Source organism: Poecilia formosa, unplaced genomic scaffold (genome assembly GCF_000485575.1).
Source record: "Poecilia formosa unplaced genomic scaffold, Poecilia_formosa-5.1.2 Scaffold153, whole genome shotgun sequence".
NCBI lineage: Eukaryota > Metazoa > Chordata > Actinopteri > Cyprinodontiformes > Poeciliidae > Poecilia > Poecilia formosa.
The window spans coordinates 1,378,571-1,399,362 of NW_006800092.1; the positions used below are offsets into that span (position 1 = coordinate 1,378,571).

Sequence of the window (20,792 nt, forward strand, 5' to 3'; positions counted from 1 at the left end):
GTCTCAATTTACAAGACCAAGCAACACTTTGAAGTGTTGTTCATCTGACCTACCAGGTAAATATGCATTCGAATTCTCCGTGTGAGGAGTTATCCATCTTGCTTCATTGTATATATACACTTAATATAAATGACAAAGAAATACTTGTTGCTTGTGAAGATGTACAGAGAAACAGTCTGATTAGGAGAACATAAAATGACAGCTGTTAATATTTATGTAACTATTAGCAGCTACTATTGAATAGCTGATTAATGCAGTTGTTTTTTGTTCATTTTGTTTGCATTCTTTCTATGTAATTAAATGCAGCTTATCTAAAAACTACAGAAAACCTTCAATTTACCATAGAATTTGACCTTTCTGCGATTAGTAAAACAATTTTCCAAATAATCCGTACCAAAAATGTTCATCAATGACATCTTAATTTAATATTATCTCGAAGTTATTCAATTTCAAAAAGGGTCAAAGCTGCACATTAATTGATTTACTTTGCATCTAGCTAAAGATTATGTTGAATATATTTGAGATGTCATTAAAAAATTAGTCAATATAGGGCAAACTAATGACCAAATAAAACTTGACCAATACAACAATAGTATAGCTTTTCGAAAGACAAACATTTAGGAAGACTAATGGTAGCATTTGCCTTCTTCTTTGAACTTCTTCGGCTCTCTTCAGCATCACCACACAATGATGGTTGCCATGGTACACAGCACTGATGCGGTAACTCGCGCAAAAGAAGCAAGCATTCACTTTACTGTGTATGACTATACTTTTCATTAGACTGAAATGTATTTACTGAATACCATTTTGGTGTATATTAGCAGTAACAAAACATATGTGGATAAATGTCTTATTTTGCACTGTGTAATTAATCTACATATGCCTGAGACTTCTTGATGATATTCTGTGTTGTAGCGCTGCAACTGTAATGTATATTTTTAGTTTCTCCTTCTGACTACAATCCATGAAGGGGCTGCATGTTGAAGCAGCTTTAAGCATTGTTGCCTTGAAGGAAGAATGTCCAAGAATCTTCTCCTTGGAGGTTTTTTTTTTTTTTTTTGGTATTTTGTTTGCATATTTGGTTTCTCCAAATTGTCCTCAGGTGTGACTGTGTTGCCCTGGCCACCTGTCCAGGATGTACCCCACCTGTCACCCAGTGTCTGCTGGACATCAGACCCTGCGAAACCTACAAGGACAAGCCATTTTATTCTCATGAAAATGATGAATTACATCTTATCTGTTATACACAACACTACACAGCTAATGGTTAAGTGTTACAATATGTGATTTACTTTACTTTTACACTGTTGAATGCTCGTTAAGCATTTTTTCAAAGAATGGATGTGTGCTGCTCTGGTACTTCATGAGCAACAGAGAGGAGCAGGGAGTTAGTGTGGAAATAGTTATGAGAAACTGACACGTTGGTCACAATATTGTAATTTACAGTGAAAAGCTACGGTGTCAGATTGATCACACACGGACATGAAGGGCGACAGTGACAGCTACGACTCTGCCTCTTCATTCCAGGGCTCATCGTTTTTCAAACATCCAGGCCAAAACCTTGAATGGGAAGTTATGCTGTGCCCAAAATAATTGTAGTTCAGTTACAAATGAAGTCTTAGTCTCAATGATGGTTTCTCCCAGTCCATAAATACATCACAGCATGTCAAAAATAGCATAACAATCAGCAAATCAGCACTTTATAATACATATACTGCAAAAAAATAAATAAATAAATACTCTGAAGGCTCAGCACCCATCACTAAGGACAGGATTAATGTGCATTCTGGGTGTCAGATAAAAGGTAAATGGGAATAGTTCAGAAAAAACAGCTGCTTAGAGCAAATTTATGGATATCGAGGTTTTAATGGACCTGAATCGTTTGCTTGAAGTGCAAACACGGTGTTGAAGGAAGAAAGGGGTGTCCAGTAGGTAATGCCCTGTGATCTCTGACAGCAGAGGGCAGCGGGACTCACAGACCGAGTTCCCTGCTGCCCCCTCATGGAGAAATGCTGCACAGCACCAACGTGGCTTTATTTTTTAAAATTTTAACAAGTGAAGAGAAAATTAATACCAACTCAATAAACTGAGTTTTTTTTTTTTTCAAAAATATTTTATTAAAAAAAAAATCTGTTCATCTACTTCAACACTGATTCAATGGAAGGTCAATCTAGATAAAGTGATTCTTAAAGTTTAATTATTCAAAACAGCTTTTTTTTTTCTTTGCTGCCTTTTGCAACCATTAACTCTGATGAAAATTTGGAAATATATTAATACTATAGTGTGGGAATTTGGAATTTACTAAAATACTTACCCTAAAGTTTGTTTTAAACCCTTGCAAGGAATAACCATCTGTAATGTCTCCAAAAATAATCTATACATCTATTTTTCTGATGCAACATTTTTGTCACCCCTTCCAACAGTAATTTAAAATCTTACTGAAAAGTCAATTTATTTTATTAAGTCAATTCACTAAGTGAAACATGATATAAATTAATTACACACACTGTTGTTTTTAAGCCTTTATTATAATTATGATTGTCCGGTTATAGTTAATGAAAACACATTTAAAACTGGATTACATCAAGGCAATAAATAAGAACATTTTAATGCACAAATGTGAGCTTAAAATTATGTCTAATGCTCGTGTGTTGTTTTTAAAATAAAATGTTTGCATTTTGTGCATCGTTTCAGAATTATTTTTATTAACTTGGTAATCATTTGAATAGAAGTTTTTTATTTATTTTATTGTTTATGTTATAATATCCAGTTTTAATGTCGTTGTTTTGTTTTCCATTGAGGGGGCTTCGTTTATTAGAACAAATATCTCCAAATTAAAAACAACATTCGTGAACTTCATACATAATCATCAAACTTAACACAGGTTTCGATACGTATGCAGTTTTATTAGTGGGGGGGAAACTGTATATACATTCCCAGCATCGTTAATTCTATGTAAACTTTGGTTAGCAAACAACCTAACTTCACAACAAAACCCCACCCAGTTGTATAAGCGCGGCCTCATTGGGCTGTGCGTCTGTAAATCCCTTCCCTCTTTAATCGGCTCTTCCCATTGGACGGCGGTGACGACAATCCTGAAACGTGCTGCCGCCCACCGAGCGGATCAAGTTTGAATGAACAGCAGCATTCTGTTCCTGAGGTGGTAGTTGCATTTGCAGTAATTATTAAAAGTGTGTATCGTATCATCTGAGCGCCGATCAAGGATGGACATGAAGAAAAGAATTCACCTGGAGCTGCGGAACCGCACTCCGTCGGACGTAAGTTGGCCTCGCATCTCCCCCTGCGATGTTTTCACGCTGCCTAATGGAGAATATTTCGTGTGATGTCTTGGCGTGGGGAGGGGGATACAAAGTTTCCTCCAAGTTAAAAGATGATGGAGACGTGGGGTCACATTGTTGCTTTTGGCTTCGTGTTTACACTCGACAGGTCCTCTGCTTCCAACTTTCTGCGCCGCTCCAACATTTTCAGAATGCAGCACAGTTTTTATAAACACGGCAAGCAACGAGGAGCCATATTTGTAACTTTTCGTCTGCGAACCCCGTTTCCTCTCCAGTACCCAGCCTTGTTCTCATTTGCTGACTGTTTTGTGGGGTATCTGCGGGTCTCACCGGTAAACTCGTCCACCTAAATATTTTAAGTCGTGCACTTGGCGGGTTGCGGATGCGCATACTGGAAGTCATAGAAATTATCAAACGATGCATAAAGATCACAACCTGTAGGAACTGTACCCGAAACCGGCCAGGTGAAATGGGTTATTTCGGCATGGAGTGCATTGAAACGTTAAGCAGCTTGTAATGGTGGAGGCTGCAAAGCGTGCAGCCTCCACCAAAGCCTCCACAGTGCGTACAGATGGCCGAAACAACGCGCTTTCGGTACGGACCGTCAACAACCGCCAGGCTGGGCGAACACAAGTAGGGACGAACCACAAACTCGCCCGGGGTCGGTGTAAACCACCGTGGGGGGACGTTTTGTTTTTCTTTTTAGGAATAACCAGTCGACTAACTTGGAAAAGGCGCTCCAGCCGCGTTGTTGTTGCTCCAGTTTTTCAGAACTAGGACAAGCCGCCATTTTACTCAGAAACAAAGGCATTTCGAAACACACCGAAACCCCGTCCTTTTGACACGAACGACGAACGGTTTATCATACCTTCATCTTATTAGCGGTCTACACTCGTCGTTAGTCCCGACCGACAACGCTTTAGGTGAAGCAACAATGAAACGTTTGCCTGGCGGATATCTAATCGGCTTTAGCGGCCCCTCCTACTCACAAATGACCCTGTACACGACTCGTAGACCTGCTCAGCTCCCACTGCTTTCTTTTCTCAAAATGTACATCTACGCCGCTCGGAAACCAAACACGCACGTCTCCTGCTGTTCTACTGCTCAATCAACAACTTCACAAATAAGCACAGGCGTACTTTTGATCGGCTTGTCTTAAAAATAGATCTAAATGTATTATTATTTACGTAATGAAAGAAGACCCAAGACATCGCGATATTTAGAGCGGCGAGATATGTTCTGACCGCTGACTGTTGTTGATGGGCAGAGACACGTTCAAGGTCCAAATGAAATGTCAGATAACAGCACACCTGTGACCGCAATTCTCTGCTTAACATCGTAAGGTCAACTAAAGTAAAGTCGAAAGTGTAAAAAAAAAAAAAAAAAAAACTGGCTCAACTTCCATTTCGTCCTCCCCCAAATATGGCCACACCCCATGTTTATCTTTCCTTTCAAGGACCGCGACGGTATTTTATCATCTTTATGACAGAGCTCTGCCTGAGCTCTCTATTTGGAGGAAGGTTGAATTGTGTCAGAAGAGTCTATCATTGAGTTTTAGTGTACTGTGCAGTGTACTATGTAACAAATAAAAGAAATGCGCACACAAGAAAGTAACTGCTGAACTTTGAACATTTAGGTTAAAAATAAAACGTTATTTTAAACAAAGCCTTAATTATAAGCCCTTAATAATAAGACCAAAAATCAGCTGATTTGCATCTTTTGCCCCAACAAATGTAAGGTCCACAATTATTCAAATATGTTGTTTAATATGTTCTGCCTAGATATGAAAAGGGCTGGGTGGGGGCTATGCAGGCCCAGGGTGGGTGGCTGACATTTAAAAATGACCTGTTCTATAAAACAAAAAATGACACAAGCACATTTGCACTTTTTTTTTTTTTGTTTAATTCAATCTTGGTCCATTTGTAGCATTGCAAAGTACTTGAAATATTCTGCCCATCGCATATGATCTTTTCACATATTCACTTTAAGTTTCATGATAAACACTAACCAGATGTGTTGTTCTGCAGGTCAAAGAGCTTGTGCTGGACAACTGTCGCTCAAACGAAGGCAAGATCGAGGGTCTAACGGATGAGTTTGAGGAGCTGGAATTTCTAAGCACAATCAATGTCGGTCTGACAACAGTTGCTCATCTGCCGAAGCTAAAGAAACTCAAAAAGGTGAGGTCTTTCTAGCCTTGAACGAGCGTAAAACTCCAGACTGTATCGGTTTTAATGGGTTTTAACTGTTTCACCAGCTTGAACTCAGCGACAACCGGATCTCAGGAGGGCTAGAAGTTCTGGCGGACAAATGTCCGAACCTCACGCATCTGAATCTCAGCGGGAACAAGATAAAAGATCTTAGCACAATAGAACCATTGGTGAGTAAATACCAACGCATATTTATTCTCCCCATTATTCTGGACATAGGCTGTTGTATTTAGATACAATCCATAAAATCAGACATTACTATTTCTTTCCTTGGGATTTAATCTTTTTTTTTTTTTGTGAAGTGCACAAGTCATAACAGTTAATTTGTGTAACACATTTCAGCAACACAGAAAGTTCAAAGTTCAAGCCTGCTCTGTCCTGAGCAGCACAGTAATTTTAGTACATGTAAATATTTGTATTTTAAGTAATGAATTCTGTCAAAACAAAATCTATATTTCTTCTATCATTTGGTAAATAAAAGTATTTTAGTAATAATTGCCATAAAATAGAAAGGATTTATTCTGAATCCACATCAATGTAAGGGGGGGAAAAAGGTTATGTCTTTTTATAGTTTATATAAAATAGCTGACTTCAACTTTTTTCATTTGGCTAATCAGCAGTAGGTATCAACAGGTGTGGGAGGGGCAGAGCTGCATTATTCTTAATTTAAAACCTTTAAGCCAAAAAAAAAAAAAAAAATTCCAGGGTTTTTTTTTTAGCTTTCCAGCTCTGTGCATCCTGTAAACAGCTTCGCTGCAAACACGTCCGTGGAGGAAATGCATCTGTCTAAAGCGTCCATTTAACCGTTTTGCTCCCTCCTGGCAGAAAGAATTGGGGTCCCTGAAAAGCCTCGATCTGTTCAACTGTGAAGTAACAAATCTGAACGAGTACAGAGACAACGTGTTCAAGCTCTTACCGCAGCTCACGTACCTAGACGGCTACGACAAAGAAGACAAGGAGGCCCCCGACTCCGATGCCGAGGTCTACGCCGAGGGCTTAGACGATGAAGACGAAGATGAAGATGGTAGGTGTAAGGCAGCTCAAGACGATAGCTGCTTCTTCTTCTTCTTCTTTATTTTTTAGCACCATTTAAGTTACCAATTTTGACTTTTAAACATTTGCTTTTACCAACATGTAGATGAGGAAGAGTACGACGAGGACGCCCTGCCTGGAGACGAGGAAGACGAAGAGGGAGAGGATGATGAAGAGGAAAACGAAGAAGAGGAGGAAGAGGACCTGAGTGGGGAGGTGGGTGATTTTTATTCGATTACGTACGCATATGTGTATGTATTTTTTTTTTTATTTTTTTTTTTCAAATCACAGCATAGCTGGAGGAAGGCCCTCTCATTTTTTTCACCCTTTTCTTTGAATGAAGGAGGAGGAAGAGGAAGACGTGAATGACAGAGAGGTTGATGATGAAGATGAAGAAGGTAAGTACAAGTGGAGATCGTCGATACACCTGAACTTTTCCCCACTTTCACTCTGATTATCCTGTTTATATGTTTCACTACAATTAGCACTCACAGCAAAACATTTCTTCACTGGTTTGGTTGTGCAAAATAAAAAAGGACAGAGTTGTGAAGATGTTTCTATTTTAATACGCAATAGTTTATGCCTCCCCCCCCCCAAGTTTTTTCCAACTAATTGATTTGAAAAAACTCACTGACTAAAGTTAAATCACTGGGCCACAACCAGAACAACAGTAGAAGTGGCGATTTGGAGCTAAACTGAATCTTGGCATCCTCATTTTTGCTACTGTAACTGGACAAAAGATAGAACCACTAAAAAATAAAATAAAAATCTAAAAGATAACCCCATCAGAGACCTACTTCCATCTCACTAAAGTTTTATCTTGCCCAGTGACAAGTGCAAAATGACATGAGGGGGGGCTGCCTTTGACTTGTTGGGCTAAACCTGCTTCATTTTTACTGCACCGTATTCAGAAAATAGATCAATAATGATGAAAAATGCACCAGATTTGAAGGGAAATTCACCCGATTTTCAGTAGGAAGCTTAATTTCACTCTTATTTTCCAGAAGAAGAGCGAGGTCAAAAGAGAAAACGGAACCTGGATGAAGAAGGGGAGGAAGACGAAGACGACTGAGAGTCCCGCGTAAGCCGAGTTGTGAACTGTTTTAAAACTTGTTTCTCTTGGTCACTTCCCTACAAACCCAAATACCTCCCTGCCCTCTCCTCCTCCCAGTTTCATATTGCAGTAGGAGTGTTTCTTTTGTTGAATTTTTATTTTTTGATTATTGGCCAGTCAGGTCGACGGGACTGCTTCCCGCACCTCTAATAATCCCATGTTCCAGTCTCTACGGTCCACTTTTACCTGCTTTGTGGACACCTGTTTTGTAAAAGTAAACGATAGCAGAGATAAAAAAACAAAACAAACAACTTTTTTTGAAAAGAAAATCGCTTTGTTTTCTCACTGTTTATGTAAGACAAGTTTCAGATAACTTATGCATTTTAAAAGGCTTCCCCTTCGAAAACAAAAATAATAATAAAAAAAAGAGTGCATGTCTTATACATTTTAAAGTCAACTACTGGATTTCATGTATGGCTGTCATTTCCTTGTCTTAAATGTATTGTTTTGCATCATATTTTTATTTTTTTGTTTCTCTTATGATGTAAGTTATGTATTTGTAGTGTCACCGGTAAGCCAATACTCTCTGCTGTCCTGGTGTGAACCTTTTTGTCTGAACGTGCACAGTGTGACCCTGGCAGGGCTTTTTTTAAAAGGAAAAAAACAAAACAAAAAAAAAACAAAAAACAAATTATGGCACCAACATGTCTGCCTTTGTCAAAGCCGCTCCTCCTCCTGAAACCCTCAGCTTTGATAGTTCGGAAATTACGTGTTCTTGTAAATAATGACCAAATCTATTTTTTTGTATTCTCTTTGATGACGGCAGACATTGAACAGACAACTGAGGTGAAACTATGAATTGTAATAAAATATTAAATATGTATGCTGCTTTATCTAAAATGCGCAGTGTGAAATTTCTTGGATTTGAACTTTATATGCATAATCCTTCCATGAGAAGACAATGTTTGCCATCAGAACTTATTGTTTTTGGGTTTTTTTGTTTGCTTTTCCCCATGTTTTTATTTTTATCCTCTTTTTTTTTTTTCGGGGGCACATGAAGGTGACCATGTTTTGAGCTGGTGGTGTTAGTGTAGAGAAGTAATTGGTGTTAATTGGAAGTTACAACTGCAGTGCATACGCATTTAAATATGTTATTTCAAAGTGTAAAAAAAAAAAAATAAATTTTAACACAGTCGATGAATTGGGCTTTGCTCTCGGTAAAGTGCAACGGTGGAATTGGCCCACCTCGTAAAAGTTTCACTCTGATAAATCCAGTGTCATCATCCAAATTTTGTTTCTCTTTTTCTCTCCCATTCACTTCAATAAATCCTTTTTATATAAACTATTTGAAACGTTGTGCTTCTTTTCTTTTTTTTTTGTGAAAGTCAAATGTGGGTGTGGTTCTTGTAGTGTAGTCATGAAAATATGGATTTTATTGCTTTTAGAATCAAATTTTAAGAAATATGGTAAAAAAAAAAAATATGACTTGTGTTTCCGGTATTTTTCTTATGCTGTCAAAATGACAAACGCAGCAGCATCCACACTATCAATATGTATTAAATAGTAGCTATATACTGCTGATAAAAGGACATTAAAACATATTATAAAAGAAGAGCTGCATAGTGCTGTGACGCCCAGCAACAACTTCAGAAAAGCAATTTTTGCTGCCCATCAGCTGGAAAGCGTATTGGAGTAATTTCAAAAGGCTGTGAAATTCGTCACTTCACTTCAGTCAGACAAAATGATTCATTTGTGGGAAACACTTCAGGCATTTTCCAGTCTCCAGAGAAGAGGACGTACCAGTTTATTCTGACAAAATGTTTAGAAAAGCTGCAAAATCCCAGGAGCTGCAACTCAGACTTTACAGACCTCACCTGGCACGCCAAATGCAAACAAACCTGAGATGAAAGGGAATGTGTTTAGCCGTAACGATGAAAAACAAAGTATGGAGTTTCAGCACACACCAGCTGGTAAGCATGGAGGCGGAGGCGGCATGGTTTTGGATTATTTCGCAGCCACTTTCTCGGCATGTCAGACGAAATTTATCTAGACTCAAATTTGAGGACATATGTCCAAAAATTGGGCTCAATTTGGGTCGTATTATTTCCTTTGTGTAAAGAGGGGGAATAAAATCCCCCCACAACGAGCTTCATCTTGAGGAAAATATATAATCTGTAGTGTTTTGGGTGTTGAGTCATTTTTAGAATGATGAAATCAAAATAATTTTTATGCTGCCGCTGTAAAATCTTACAATTAAACCCAATCATTTGTGTTAATTTTTTAACCGGCTACATTAGAATATCAAATTGAAGGGGAAGAAAAAAAAAAAAATCAAATCTGTCCCCCGTTTGGGAATTTTTTTAAATGAGTAGTTAGATGGAACAGACTCAAGTTTATGATCAGAAGTTTTTTGTTTACAAAATCTGAGGTGGGGTATAATGCAAACACATTTAATTGATTTGTTAAAACTTCAAGTTTGAAGCATTTGACAAGATAATCATTTGGCTACCAACTCAGAACCTCCTGCATCCCCTTCCGATGTCTACCATATTGCAGCCTTTTTTTTTAAAAAACCTGCAAACACACATGCACCATATGACGCCATTATGCTTCCCGATGATTCAATCATCCTACGTTTCTGTTTCCAAACCTACCTGTTACACTTTCTTCTCTTTCGTCTGGTGGATCTTTCCTTTCTCTTTGCCTTGCTTTACGGGAAGCAGAATCAAAGACAACAAAAGCTTGGCTGGAATTTAGCCTGCATAGAAAACCCAGCTGTTAAAATACTGCTAATCAAGTGTAATTTAGGGCCGACTGAAGCATTAAATACAGGCACTTAAACTGCGGTGTAGCCAAGATTTGCTGTTACATGTGAATTGGAAACAGGTGACTAAAGCAAAAATGACAACTAAAAGCAAACGCATCCCCAGTTACAGTCGTATAATCTGCTGCTCCATACAGGTTTTTTCATCGGTTCGGTCACATACATACAGCGCTATCCAGAGAGCGTCAAAACCATTACTTTTGCTGTGTTTACAAAAAAAAAGGGTTAATAAGTAGGCAAGTTGTCAGCTAAAAAAGTTAAAATGTGTCAAATAAATAGAAGCAAATGTTTATCGCCCTCAAATCTTCAAAATGGCCTACTACAAAGCAGCCTCAGTGGAGGATGAATGTGAGTAGCTACACATGTCTACCATCTGTGTTCTCTACTTTTGCACTATTTGAACACAGAGTCAAAAACCTAAGTTAAGTATCCACTCTTCTCGGGAAAAGACGGGGATTTGTGGCGCTATGAGTCAGTGTTGAGAAGTCACTTTATACCAGCAGGTGAAAGAAAGCAGTTACAGGATAAGCAGCTTTCTGGGGGAGAAAAAAAAAAAAAAAAAAGCAACACGATCCATGTCTGCAAAATGCTTCTCCACTTGACAGGTGTGAAACTACTTCACCTCTGTTATTCGGGGATAATGCTGCAGCTTACTACAGACTGCAGGGGCTGGGAGAGGATGGGTTGGAGTCTTTCCATCATCCTGTTTTGGTTTAACAGAAAGTGGGAAAGAGGGAGATTTGGTCAGAAACGCAGGATAGGTGAAGGGGCTTTTTTTTCTTTTCTTTTCTTTTTTTTTTTTCTGCATTTCTAACAAGGCATTTCCACACAAAGAAAAGGTCGGGGAGAGTGACACAAACGCTTATGTGCCAAAGTTAAAAGTAAACGATATCACTACCGACTGAATGAACAGCTATCCCCACAGAGAAAACAGGAAATGTACTATGTATTTTTTTCCCTCCTAATTGATCACATTTTAAACTGGAAATCCCTGAACTGCGTGTTCTTCATCATAATGATAATAAATACTACCGTAAGAATCCAGTAATTGCATCGGTTAAGACGTCATCCAACAGTTTATTTGTACTCTATGCAGGAAAGTTCTTTTAAAAAAAGCAACATGGTGGGACTCGGAGGCTATTTTTGGAGGTTTGGAGGTGGGGGGGAGCAAAGGAAGCAGCTTTGCCAGTCCACAAGGCTCGGAGGTCAGACGTCTTTGGGGCTAACGTTTTTCAGGTTGTTGAGCTCCAGCTCCAACTGGCGTATTCGTACGTCCTTCGTGGTCAGCTCCTCCTTCAGCCGCCGCAGCTCGTCCTGCTGCCGGAAAAACATCCGTAGGAGCTGTGTAAACAAAACAAAACAAAAACACACAAACTCAACCAAATGATATGTATAATTGAGGTGAGTGCTAAAGCAGTGCTCCCCCCTCCCCCACCCCCAATTCTTGAAATGTGTTTATTTTGATGTGGACAAACTCTGGTGCAAACCTCTCATGCAAACGAGATCTGACATCCCATAACCCACAATATTCCAGAACGTTTTTAGCTGAATTAAAAAGAAAACCCTCTTACGGACTAAAAAACACCCCAAAACAATAAAAAAAACAAAAAAAAAAAAACAAAGGGGGTTGGGGGACCTTAATGTGTGCAGATCCACAAACCTCGTTCTCTGTCCTGGGTGGGACGTTCTCCAGCAGGTCAATCCCGTTCACCACCACACTCTTCTTCTCCTTCACTGGGGCTTTAAAAACTAACTGGTTTGGTCTGTGGTAACCGTCCTTCAGAGACATCAGCACTGGGTCTGTCAGAAGCAAAGGTCAAGGGTTAAATGTGTGAAAACCGGGAGGTTTTAAAGACGAATCTAAAAACTTTCCAGGCCTGGATTCGCTACAGTGGTTTCTTGTTTGTCAAACGGCAAGATGTAAACTCTTGCTGATGGACTGTAGGGCATCGAATGGTCTTGGATGTAAATACTTTTCATATTTGCCGGTGGTTGAGGAGCATAGATACCTCGCTGTTCATCTGGACAGCAGACTGGATTAGATTCTAAGACAATAAAATAGTCTTTAATTGAAACAATGCTGTGAAAAACGGTACCATTTCAATAAACTTGCCTCGCCTTGCTAGTACAGTGTACTTGTGGCCAAACTGAAATGTAACATAATTTTCAGCCTCTGTGATGCTACAATCAACCTGTGCTGAGTCTTTAAAAATACATTCTCCAAAAAAACATTTTGTAAGATGTGTCCAACACAGCAAAACACAAAGAGTGACACAGAGAGAATGCAGTAAGTGCATTCTTCATGGACAACGTGTAAAACATCTCATCAGTACTGGTAGTTTTTGTTTTTCCTGCATCTAATTCTTCTCATTTCTGTTAATAAACCACCAGGGACACTTTAAAAAAAATTAAAAAAATTCAGTTTCACTTTATTTTACTATACAGCTGATAAAACAAAAACACTTGCGTACTTGAAGAAAGCTTAATCAGCTTCTGTTTTTTGGCTGCATAGGCTCCGACTTCTGCTGAGACAGCCCTCATGAGGACGGTACTCTGAGAGAAGCAGAAAGCTTTGGCTCTCAGAGAGACACACGAGAAAAGCGACTCATACGGCTCACACACAGGCAGGGAGACTGTTCACTGACCGACAGAAAAAAAAAAAAAAAATGAAGCAGCAATGCTCCTGGTTTAGAGTAATTTAGTCCTACGTGTAGATTAACAATTGGTGTGCTGATGCAAGAAGTTGGTGCATCTAGAGTGAACACCAGAGGGAATAAGTGGTCGGATGACGGGTGGAGCCGTAGTATTACCAGGCAAACCCTGAATCAAATAAAAATGATGGATCTCTTGTCTTTAGGACTCTTTTGCTGTTTTTTGTTGTTGTTGCTGGAGTTGTGAAGCAGCTGAGTGTTTTGTTTACCTCTATCAATCCCACTTAGCCACTCGCTGGCGGACAAGGCAGGTTCGGTCCCGGCTGTCATTGGATAAATGTCCTCCTGGTATGTATCTGACTGTTAACACACATTTTCAGATGATTTAGCATCTGCTCTGCGTAGCTTATTTGCCAAACATTTGATGCAGCACACTGTTTTAGGGCAAAAAAAAAAAGAGAGAAACATCAAATTTTACTATATCTTTCATAATCACCCATTACAATATATTTTGTTTTAGTATATTTGATCTGGTAGAGTTTTAGCAAGAAGCTAAGAAAATCTTCTCTTTAAATCTAATTAAAGATCTGTATGAATAGGTGACATTTGTGAATCATCTCATTAACTTTAAACTTTTGACAGGTATTTCTTACAAACAAGGATTGTGTGATACTGTGAGTGCTGAGAAATTACACTCCAGTTGTACTTAGCAACACCTTCATGGATGTAAAACCTGCATGTTGAAATATAAATCTGAAAAGTGTGGCATATGAGTGGACTTCCTGAAGCCATCTTTTTGCAGAACCCTCTTTCTTTGTGCCAACAGTTTTTTTTTGTTTTTTTTAAGAAGTCTTCCAACTTTTGACTGAAATGTTGGTTCATTCTTATTTTCGAAATAGCACAGGGTATCTGTGAACATCAATTTTTAAGTCTTCTTATATTTTAGGTATCAGTAAAACTCATGGACATGATTTGATCAGCTCTTGATGTGTTTTTAGAATATCTTTTCAAAACTTACCCTGCTTTAAACATCTTCACACCTCTCTCCTTGACCTGTCTGCTTTGAAAAAGCACTGAAAGCTGGCCTCTGTTTTCTAAACAGGTGACTTCTGAGCACAACTGGTTGCACTGGATTCTTATTTAGCCTCAGAGTAAAGAGGATTTTCACACTTTTCAGATTTTTATTTGTGAAATATCTGGGAACAAAATTTTCTTTTCGACCCAACAAAGTTACGCTCTCTCCATTTCATCCAAACCTAGTAAAAGACAATTGAGTTCTGTGGACGCAGTGTGTTGGTGTTGTACTTCTGCAAGCTGCTGTGCGTCTGATTGTGGTGAAAGGACACACTCACTCTTCTTGGCACAATCATAGAAATGGGTTCGATCAAACCCTTGAGGGTGACCAGTTTGTAGAAGCGGTACACCTCGCAGGCCGCCACGTCCAGCCCGAGCTTTGGCATCACACCTGCACAGGGAGATCAGACGAACGCGGCGATACAATTACCGTGACAACGTGAAGCATGGCAAACCGGAATATCACCAGCAGGATGCATGAATCCATCTGACATCTCTGGACAAGCTGCTGGAGCTCTTTACACTGCCAATCATGCAGCTCATTTTCAGTCTTCCTAGCACTTCTTCCGCGTCTCAACACTGCTAATAAAGATGAATCTATTTTGCCGTAGACGACGTTGGATCAAGCTCCGACTTACCCAGACCTTTCTGTGGGGCTGGGGAGCGGAACTCCATCAGATACTGAATGTACGGCTTCTCTGTGGTGATTTCAAAGTAACGAATGTTGCCATCGCCCTGCAAAAACCAAAAAAAACAACAACAAAAAAACACGTTAAGTCTTCAATTTTCACAAATCACAACGTGCTAATCACGTGACGGATTCGAAGAGGTTCCGACCTTGCCTGCCAGGTACAGCATGTGTGTGTCCGCGTCGTAGAAGGGGAACAACAGTCCCGAGAGGCCGTCTATGTCCTCCTCCACAATAGGCATGGACAAATCTTCCTGAGAGGACAGAAACGGAGAGAGTTAAACGCATCCAGCCGCCCGCTCCTCCCACCGTGGCATCGTGAAGAGAGGCCACGCAGAGGCACCGCCTGACCTGATCCCAGAAAGCAATCTGCCTGGTGTTCCAGCGAGAAACCCCGGTGGTGAGCAGCCGCTTCATGTTCCCCAGGAAGACCACTCGGTTCACGCGGTGGTTCTTGTAACTGGCTTGCTGGTGGGGGGGGGCACACAATGACACAGTCGAGTTTCAGTATGAGTATGAAATCCTGTCAGATGCAAATATTGCAATGATGGAGACATAAAAATAAAAATAAAAAATCTTAAAAACACAACCATAGAGAATATTATTATTATGTTTGATAACTAAAATCGGAAATGTTATTAATTATTTTGTGCTCCTTTCTGCCTTAATTTGATGCCTTGGGTTTGCTGCGGAAGGCAGGAGGCACACAGGTCTTATCAAGGCCATCGTTGATGCAGTTTAATTTGATAGCGCAGGAAAAGACCAGGCTGTTCCAGGCGACTCGAAATGATGATGCTCAGGAAGGAAGGAGTGCATTTCTCAAATGGAGTAAAATGGATCGTTCCGAGCATCGAGACACAATGATGGCCCCATTTAATAATTAACAGGTTTTTTTTTCTGCTTGTCTCCTATAGTTGTGGTCATAATAAAGCACTCACAATGGATAGCGATCCATATAAAAGATAAATAAGCTTTACATGGAGGAGCAGTACTGATTTTAACTTCTTTAACTAACTGAAATGATGTGTTGCTTTTTCTGGCTGGGCGGCAGAGAAAGAGTTTACAAAAAAATAAAAGATCTGAATAATATGAAGGATCCAATCCTTTGGAAGAAGACAAACAGAGCCAGTAGCATTTAGTCCTAATAATTGTTTCACGTAGATGTTGATAAAAATGTAACCTGGAGGACTCTCCCGGAGCGTGGCTCAATGACGCGCAGCTTCTTGTCTTTGCAGCTGGTGGCCAGCAGGCTGCCGTCCGTATTAAAGGACATGCTCAGGATGACGTCAGTGTGGCAGTCGATCATTTTCACCGGCTCTCCCGTCTCCAGGTTCCAGATGAGGATCTGCGACACCAGGAAGAGTTGTTTTTATTTTAGGGGAAACTGTTAGAAACTGGGAATTAACCCAAGACGTGACGCTTTGTGCACCTTATAGTCGTAGCCTGCGCTGAAGAGGATGCCGCTGCTGGTTGGATGCCACTCGATCAGACCCACTCGTCTGCTGTGACCGTACAGTTCCAGGACCGCCTCCGTCATGTTGCGCCTCAGACCGCCTTCTGGGATCTCCCATATTCGAACCTGCAAAAAAAATAAAAAAAAAAATCCATAGAGCATAAAATTACTGGACATTTTGTTTTGGATGCTTCTGTTAAACCTTACTTGTAATATCTGAAGTCATAATGGTGTGATAACAATATGTACCTAATAAAGAGGCCAGTGAGAGTAACTTCTGTCCTTGTTATCTTCATGTACCTGCAGCTCTTTTGTCAGAAGCCATGTTGCATTTTCCAAACCTACAGTTTAACTATGACCTCAAAAAGAATCATAAATCATTTTGCTGAAGATCCATCTGATCAAAAATAGCACGAGCTATCAATGTAGCCCGCTGCTTGGGGATTAGAGCGGATTACTGAAAGGGCCTGCAGCTCTGCCGTGGATCAGATCAGATTATAATTCAACAAGTGAAAGTACTACACAGAACACAGAGCGGCTACGGCTTTGCCGAGCTTAGGAACGAAGAGTAACATGTGGATGTACGGCTACGAAAATGTCCCCTGAGGGTTTTATAGTTGTGGTGTGAGGAGAAAGTTAAAGACTAACGGGGTTTTAAAGCAAAGATCTAACTTTGTGTTGCAGAATTTTTTTGTGTGTGATTAAATTTCAAATCTGACCACTCGCCATTTTAAGCACAACTCCTGGAATCAAACATCCAAACAGAAGCTGAAACAGAAGTTAAACGGTTTTCAGTCCTACGTGTTTGTGTGCCACTAACCGAGGTGTCTTCAGAGCAGGAGGCTATGACGTTTTCAAAAAACGGATTCCACTTGATGTCCAGCACATTGCCCTGGTGGCCGCACACCTTCGGGTAATGAGAGTCCAGACGGCCAGCCTGAAAAGAAAAAACCCAGATGGTCCCGAGTTAATGTTTACTAAAACAAACAGCATGAATGGGAAATGAATCCAAAATATGAGCCAGTGCCAAGATTTTGGGGTTGTATGCAACAAAAGGTCAACGAAAATCAAAATTTTCCCCAAAAGAAAACAAGTGTATTAACATTTTACTGATTAAAACGCATAATAAAAATAACTGAGTGATATCGCAATAATTCTTGAACACAAAGCAGACCTCGTTTCTGAGTGGGACGTCTGAGGCAGGTTAGTGTTATTATTGCAATGACCTGGTGAGTCCACAGAGGGGCACTGGCTCACAGCACCCAGTGACAGACACCTATCAGGAACCATTACGTTGTTATGAATGTTTCATGTCACTTCAGTCCACTGACCTGCTTTTTATTTCCTCAGAGATTTGTGTTTGAGCTGCACGACCTCACCGAACCCTGCAGGTCACCTCTGTTACTTTAACGCTATTGCGTTGTGTATGAACGAAAATATACAGTTCAGGAGATGAAACGCGCTTTAAAAACGTGTTTTGCACCAATTCCCCCCAACATGGTGGTGGTTTGATGCAGGAGGAAGAGTTTTTGTTCAATCGAAATATGAAGACGACAAACTCGTAAGGCTGGATGTCGTAGAAAGTATTTTATAAACATCAGTACTCATTGTATTGATAAGCATAAATAGGGAATTAAAACTCCTTTGTAAAAGCATTGGATAGTCTTGCCAAAGCATTAGGTCACAAATAATCACAAACTTACAGCATTTTGAGGGGAGATTTGAGAGGATAGGCAAACACAAAGAGTATGACTGTAAATCACTGCATCAGGTAATTGGGGGAATCAAACCTGATCAAAATCAAACATCTATGAAAGGAGAAAAAGAAATTATTTTTTGAAAAGTAATATTTATCTCAGTTTGTTGAGTTACTCAAATTTGTATTATGTGCTTTCAGGCAGCACAGCGTCAGCTGCTTTCAAGAAGTACGGATACTTTGTGAGTACGCAACTCTGCAAAACAGAGAGAAAAAAAAGAGTTTTGCCAGTTGTCTCAGCGCCCGTCTTTAATTAACAGCAAGGAAATAAGTGTCCTACAAACAAACGGTATCGAAGGGACTGTAATCATGTTGCATTTAATCAAAGACAGCCGTCCCCTTCATTAGGACTTCAGGAAATCGTGACTTTGGAGAAAAAAGGGGGAATTTCATGATTTTATTTAACTACTGACCAGGAAACCACACAATCCTTTTGTTAGACATCAGGGCTCTTCAGTTCACTTCCTCGGGCTGCTGCTGTGTCACACATGATCCCCCTCAGTGACGCACCAGCTTCCAACTTTAATTGATTTGTAATTCCAAATAAATCTTTGTTAATGTGGACGACCACTGCAGCTCTGGGAATACAGCATAACAAAGCACATGCTAGTATCTGGAGATTGAATGTCTTAAAAATACATTTCCCATGAGGCTGTCCTGCACTCATGAGATTGTGTGTTCCCTTTACGCCCTGCTGCACTTAAATCGGCTAAAACTAAATGCACAGAGTCATGTTTATTACGTTACTGTGGCTTTCTGCTGCTGTACATGATTTAATTTCAACGGGCCTTTTCTGCTGGTGATGTTTCATACGTGTCTGCTCCACTTCGCTCTGACGGCGGAGGGACTTGATCGCTCATGTCACGTGTTTCACTGTGCAGCAGAGAACCTTGTTTACGTGGATCTGAACACTGTAGAAACATTTCAGACATAAAATAATGGAAACAATCGTCATTGCTTGAAAATATAAATGATTTCCATGAGCTATTCTGTGGAAAAGGAACAATTTGAGTGCTGTATCCCATATCAGTTTATCTGGAATTTACTCAAACTAAATATAATCGCATTTTACAGCTGCTGAAAGGAAATAAACCAAGACACAATTTGCTTTTTAACTTTCCTTTAGGCAGGACTGTATTTAACGGCTCTAGTAAAGGATCTGCCCTAATTAGCTTTTAGTCTACTACATTTTAAATAATTATCAATTAAAACATGACAGAACCTAAAATGATGATGATAAATGCCTTCTGTTGCTCACCCTGCAGCCATTAAAAAGACAAAGAAGGAGATTAGATCACTTTAGATTCTCCAGGGCAAGCCGGCCGTCACTCCAATCAGCCTGCTGGTGACACGAATCACCCAGTTTCACCTCGACTGGTTCTGACTGCTGGGCTGTATGCAGAACATTTTCTTTTTCTTTTCATTGGTAAATAAACATACACCGTATTTTCCGGACAATAGAACGCACATACTTTTTTGGAAAAAAAAAAAAACAAACAAACAAAAAAAAAACAAACCCAAAAACTGGAAAGTACATATTTATAAGCCGCACCGGGCTATAAGCCACTGGTATCTCCGCTGCTCTCGGTTTTCCTTTCCAGCCCTCCGTCTCCAACGCCGCACCATGGTTTCGTTCATGCCGAGTTTACGTGTAGCGGCTCTATTTCTATCAATAGCCTTCAACTTAATAGCTGCATCATATGAGTTTGAAGAAATTTCTCCGCTGTGCCTGCTGCTAGCATGTGCTTGTTTTAAATGACAATTAGCACTTTCTTTTTTGATTTCCAATGATTCACTTCCTGCTAAAGAGCCCCCTGGTGGTTGAATAAAAATCCACAGAAAAGTCTCATGAAAAAATTAGCGGCTTATAGTCAAAAAAATACTGTAATCAAACATGACCTTCAGCACACTTTTCTTTTTAAACTGTAGAATGAATTACTTTTAGAGATGTATGCTTTCATTTATTCTTGGGGATAATTTTCTAATTCCTTTTTTTTTTTTGTTGGAATCAGTCTCCATATGCCACAGTTCTCAGAAAAAAATAAACCTAAATAGTTAACACAGGAAGCCCAAATGAGAGTATCTCTTTTTAAACTGGTGTAAAAGCATCACATGAACATCCCAGTCCGTCTCTGTCTTCATCGTGACCTTGTCCTTGTCTGCTCCAGTCTGTGGTCCAGGTGGTGTCAGCGGCAGCACCTTCCCTGACGGCGCCGACTGTGGATGAACATATGGCCGTCTCGCCAACTGTCACTGAAATATGTCAGATGGGCTTGAACCTCACCGTGAGCCAAACCCGCCTCAGATCAGCTCGATTACCTCATGCTGACGAAGTGCCTGACTGTGGAATAACAAAAATGTATTTTGCAAACCAGGGGGGTAAAAGAAATAATCAAACGAGGCTGTCAGGAAGGATTTTTCTTGTGTGAATATAGCATTATATTTATATTATACAGCATCTCTAATTAAGTTCAGCTTATCTTTAAAGACTATTTGGCTTCTTTTATTTTTGGCATACACAGAGACCTGATTCTTCATTATGCTCTCTTCTCTTCAGGTCATCCCACAAATTTTCTTCAAACTATTTCCATATGAATAGTTTGATTTGGTCATATGCTTCAGATCATATTTCTGCTTCGAGACCCAGTAGCTACTAGATTTGTAGTGTATAATCACCCCAGAAGAGTTTATGAGTAATCAACTCGTTTTCTGAGATGTATGCATTACCTGTAAAGGTTTGCTTTTTCCAAAATG

General features: G+C 39.8%; 2 protein-coding genes across 6 annotated transcripts; one reads left to right on the plus strand and one right to left on the minus strand.

The window, feature by feature from the left end:
• The first annotated feature begins 2,522 nt into the window (after positions 1 to 2,522).
• anp32a (acidic (leucine-rich) nuclear phosphoprotein 32 family, member A) lies at positions 2,523 to 10,626 on the plus strand. 5 transcript variants are annotated; one of them, XM_007563989.2, is made up of 8 exons: positions 2,523 to 3,278; positions 5,327 to 5,476; positions 5,554 to 5,676; positions 6,332 to 6,530; positions 6,645 to 6,754; positions 6,882 to 6,936; positions 7,543 to 7,554; positions 8,439 to 10,626. In XM_007563989.2, the coding sequence occupies exons 1-8, from the start codon at positions 3,225 to 3,227 to the stop codon at positions 8,648 to 8,650; spliced, it is 915 nt and encodes a 304-aa protein (XP_007564051.1). In that variant the 5' UTR covers positions 2,523 to 3,224; the 3' UTR covers positions 8,651 to 10,626. The 5 variants fall into 5 exon arrangements, with proteins under 5 accessions (XP_007564051.1, XP_007564048.1, XP_007564050.1 ...); XM_007563988.2 differs by having other exon boundaries at positions 2,525 to 3,278; positions 7,546 to 8,937; XM_007563987.2 differs by having other exon boundaries at positions 2,526 to 3,278; positions 7,543 to 8,937.
• LOC103146192 (coronin-2B) lies at positions 9,376 to 17,249 on the minus strand (the record flags this gene model as incomplete). The annotated part of the gene is made up of 10 exons (XM_016677314.1): positions 9,376 to 11,757; positions 12,077 to 12,216; positions 13,337 to 13,427; positions 14,420 to 14,532; positions 14,780 to 14,876; positions 14,979 to 15,083; positions 15,181 to 15,297; positions 16,010 to 16,174; positions 16,259 to 16,408; positions 17,103 to 17,249. Coding segments are annotated over 10 exons (1,260 nt in total), but the record flags the coding sequence as incomplete, so codon positions are not given.
• Between the last annotated feature and the right edge of the window lie 3,543 nt (positions 17,250 to 20,792).

Coding starts and splice junctions, on each gene's coding strand:
- anp32a (XM_007563989.2), top strand. CDS start 3,225: ATGGACATGAAGAAAAGAATTCACCTGGAGCTGCGGAACCGCACTCCG. Junction 5,477..5,553: donor AGCTAAAGAAACTCAAAAAG/GTGAGGTCTTTC, acceptor CTGTTTCACCAG/CTTGAACTCAGCGACAACCG. Junction 6,531..6,644: donor TGAAGACGAAGATGAAGATG/GTAGGTGTAAGG, acceptor ACCAACATGTAG/ATGAGGAAGAGTACGACGAG.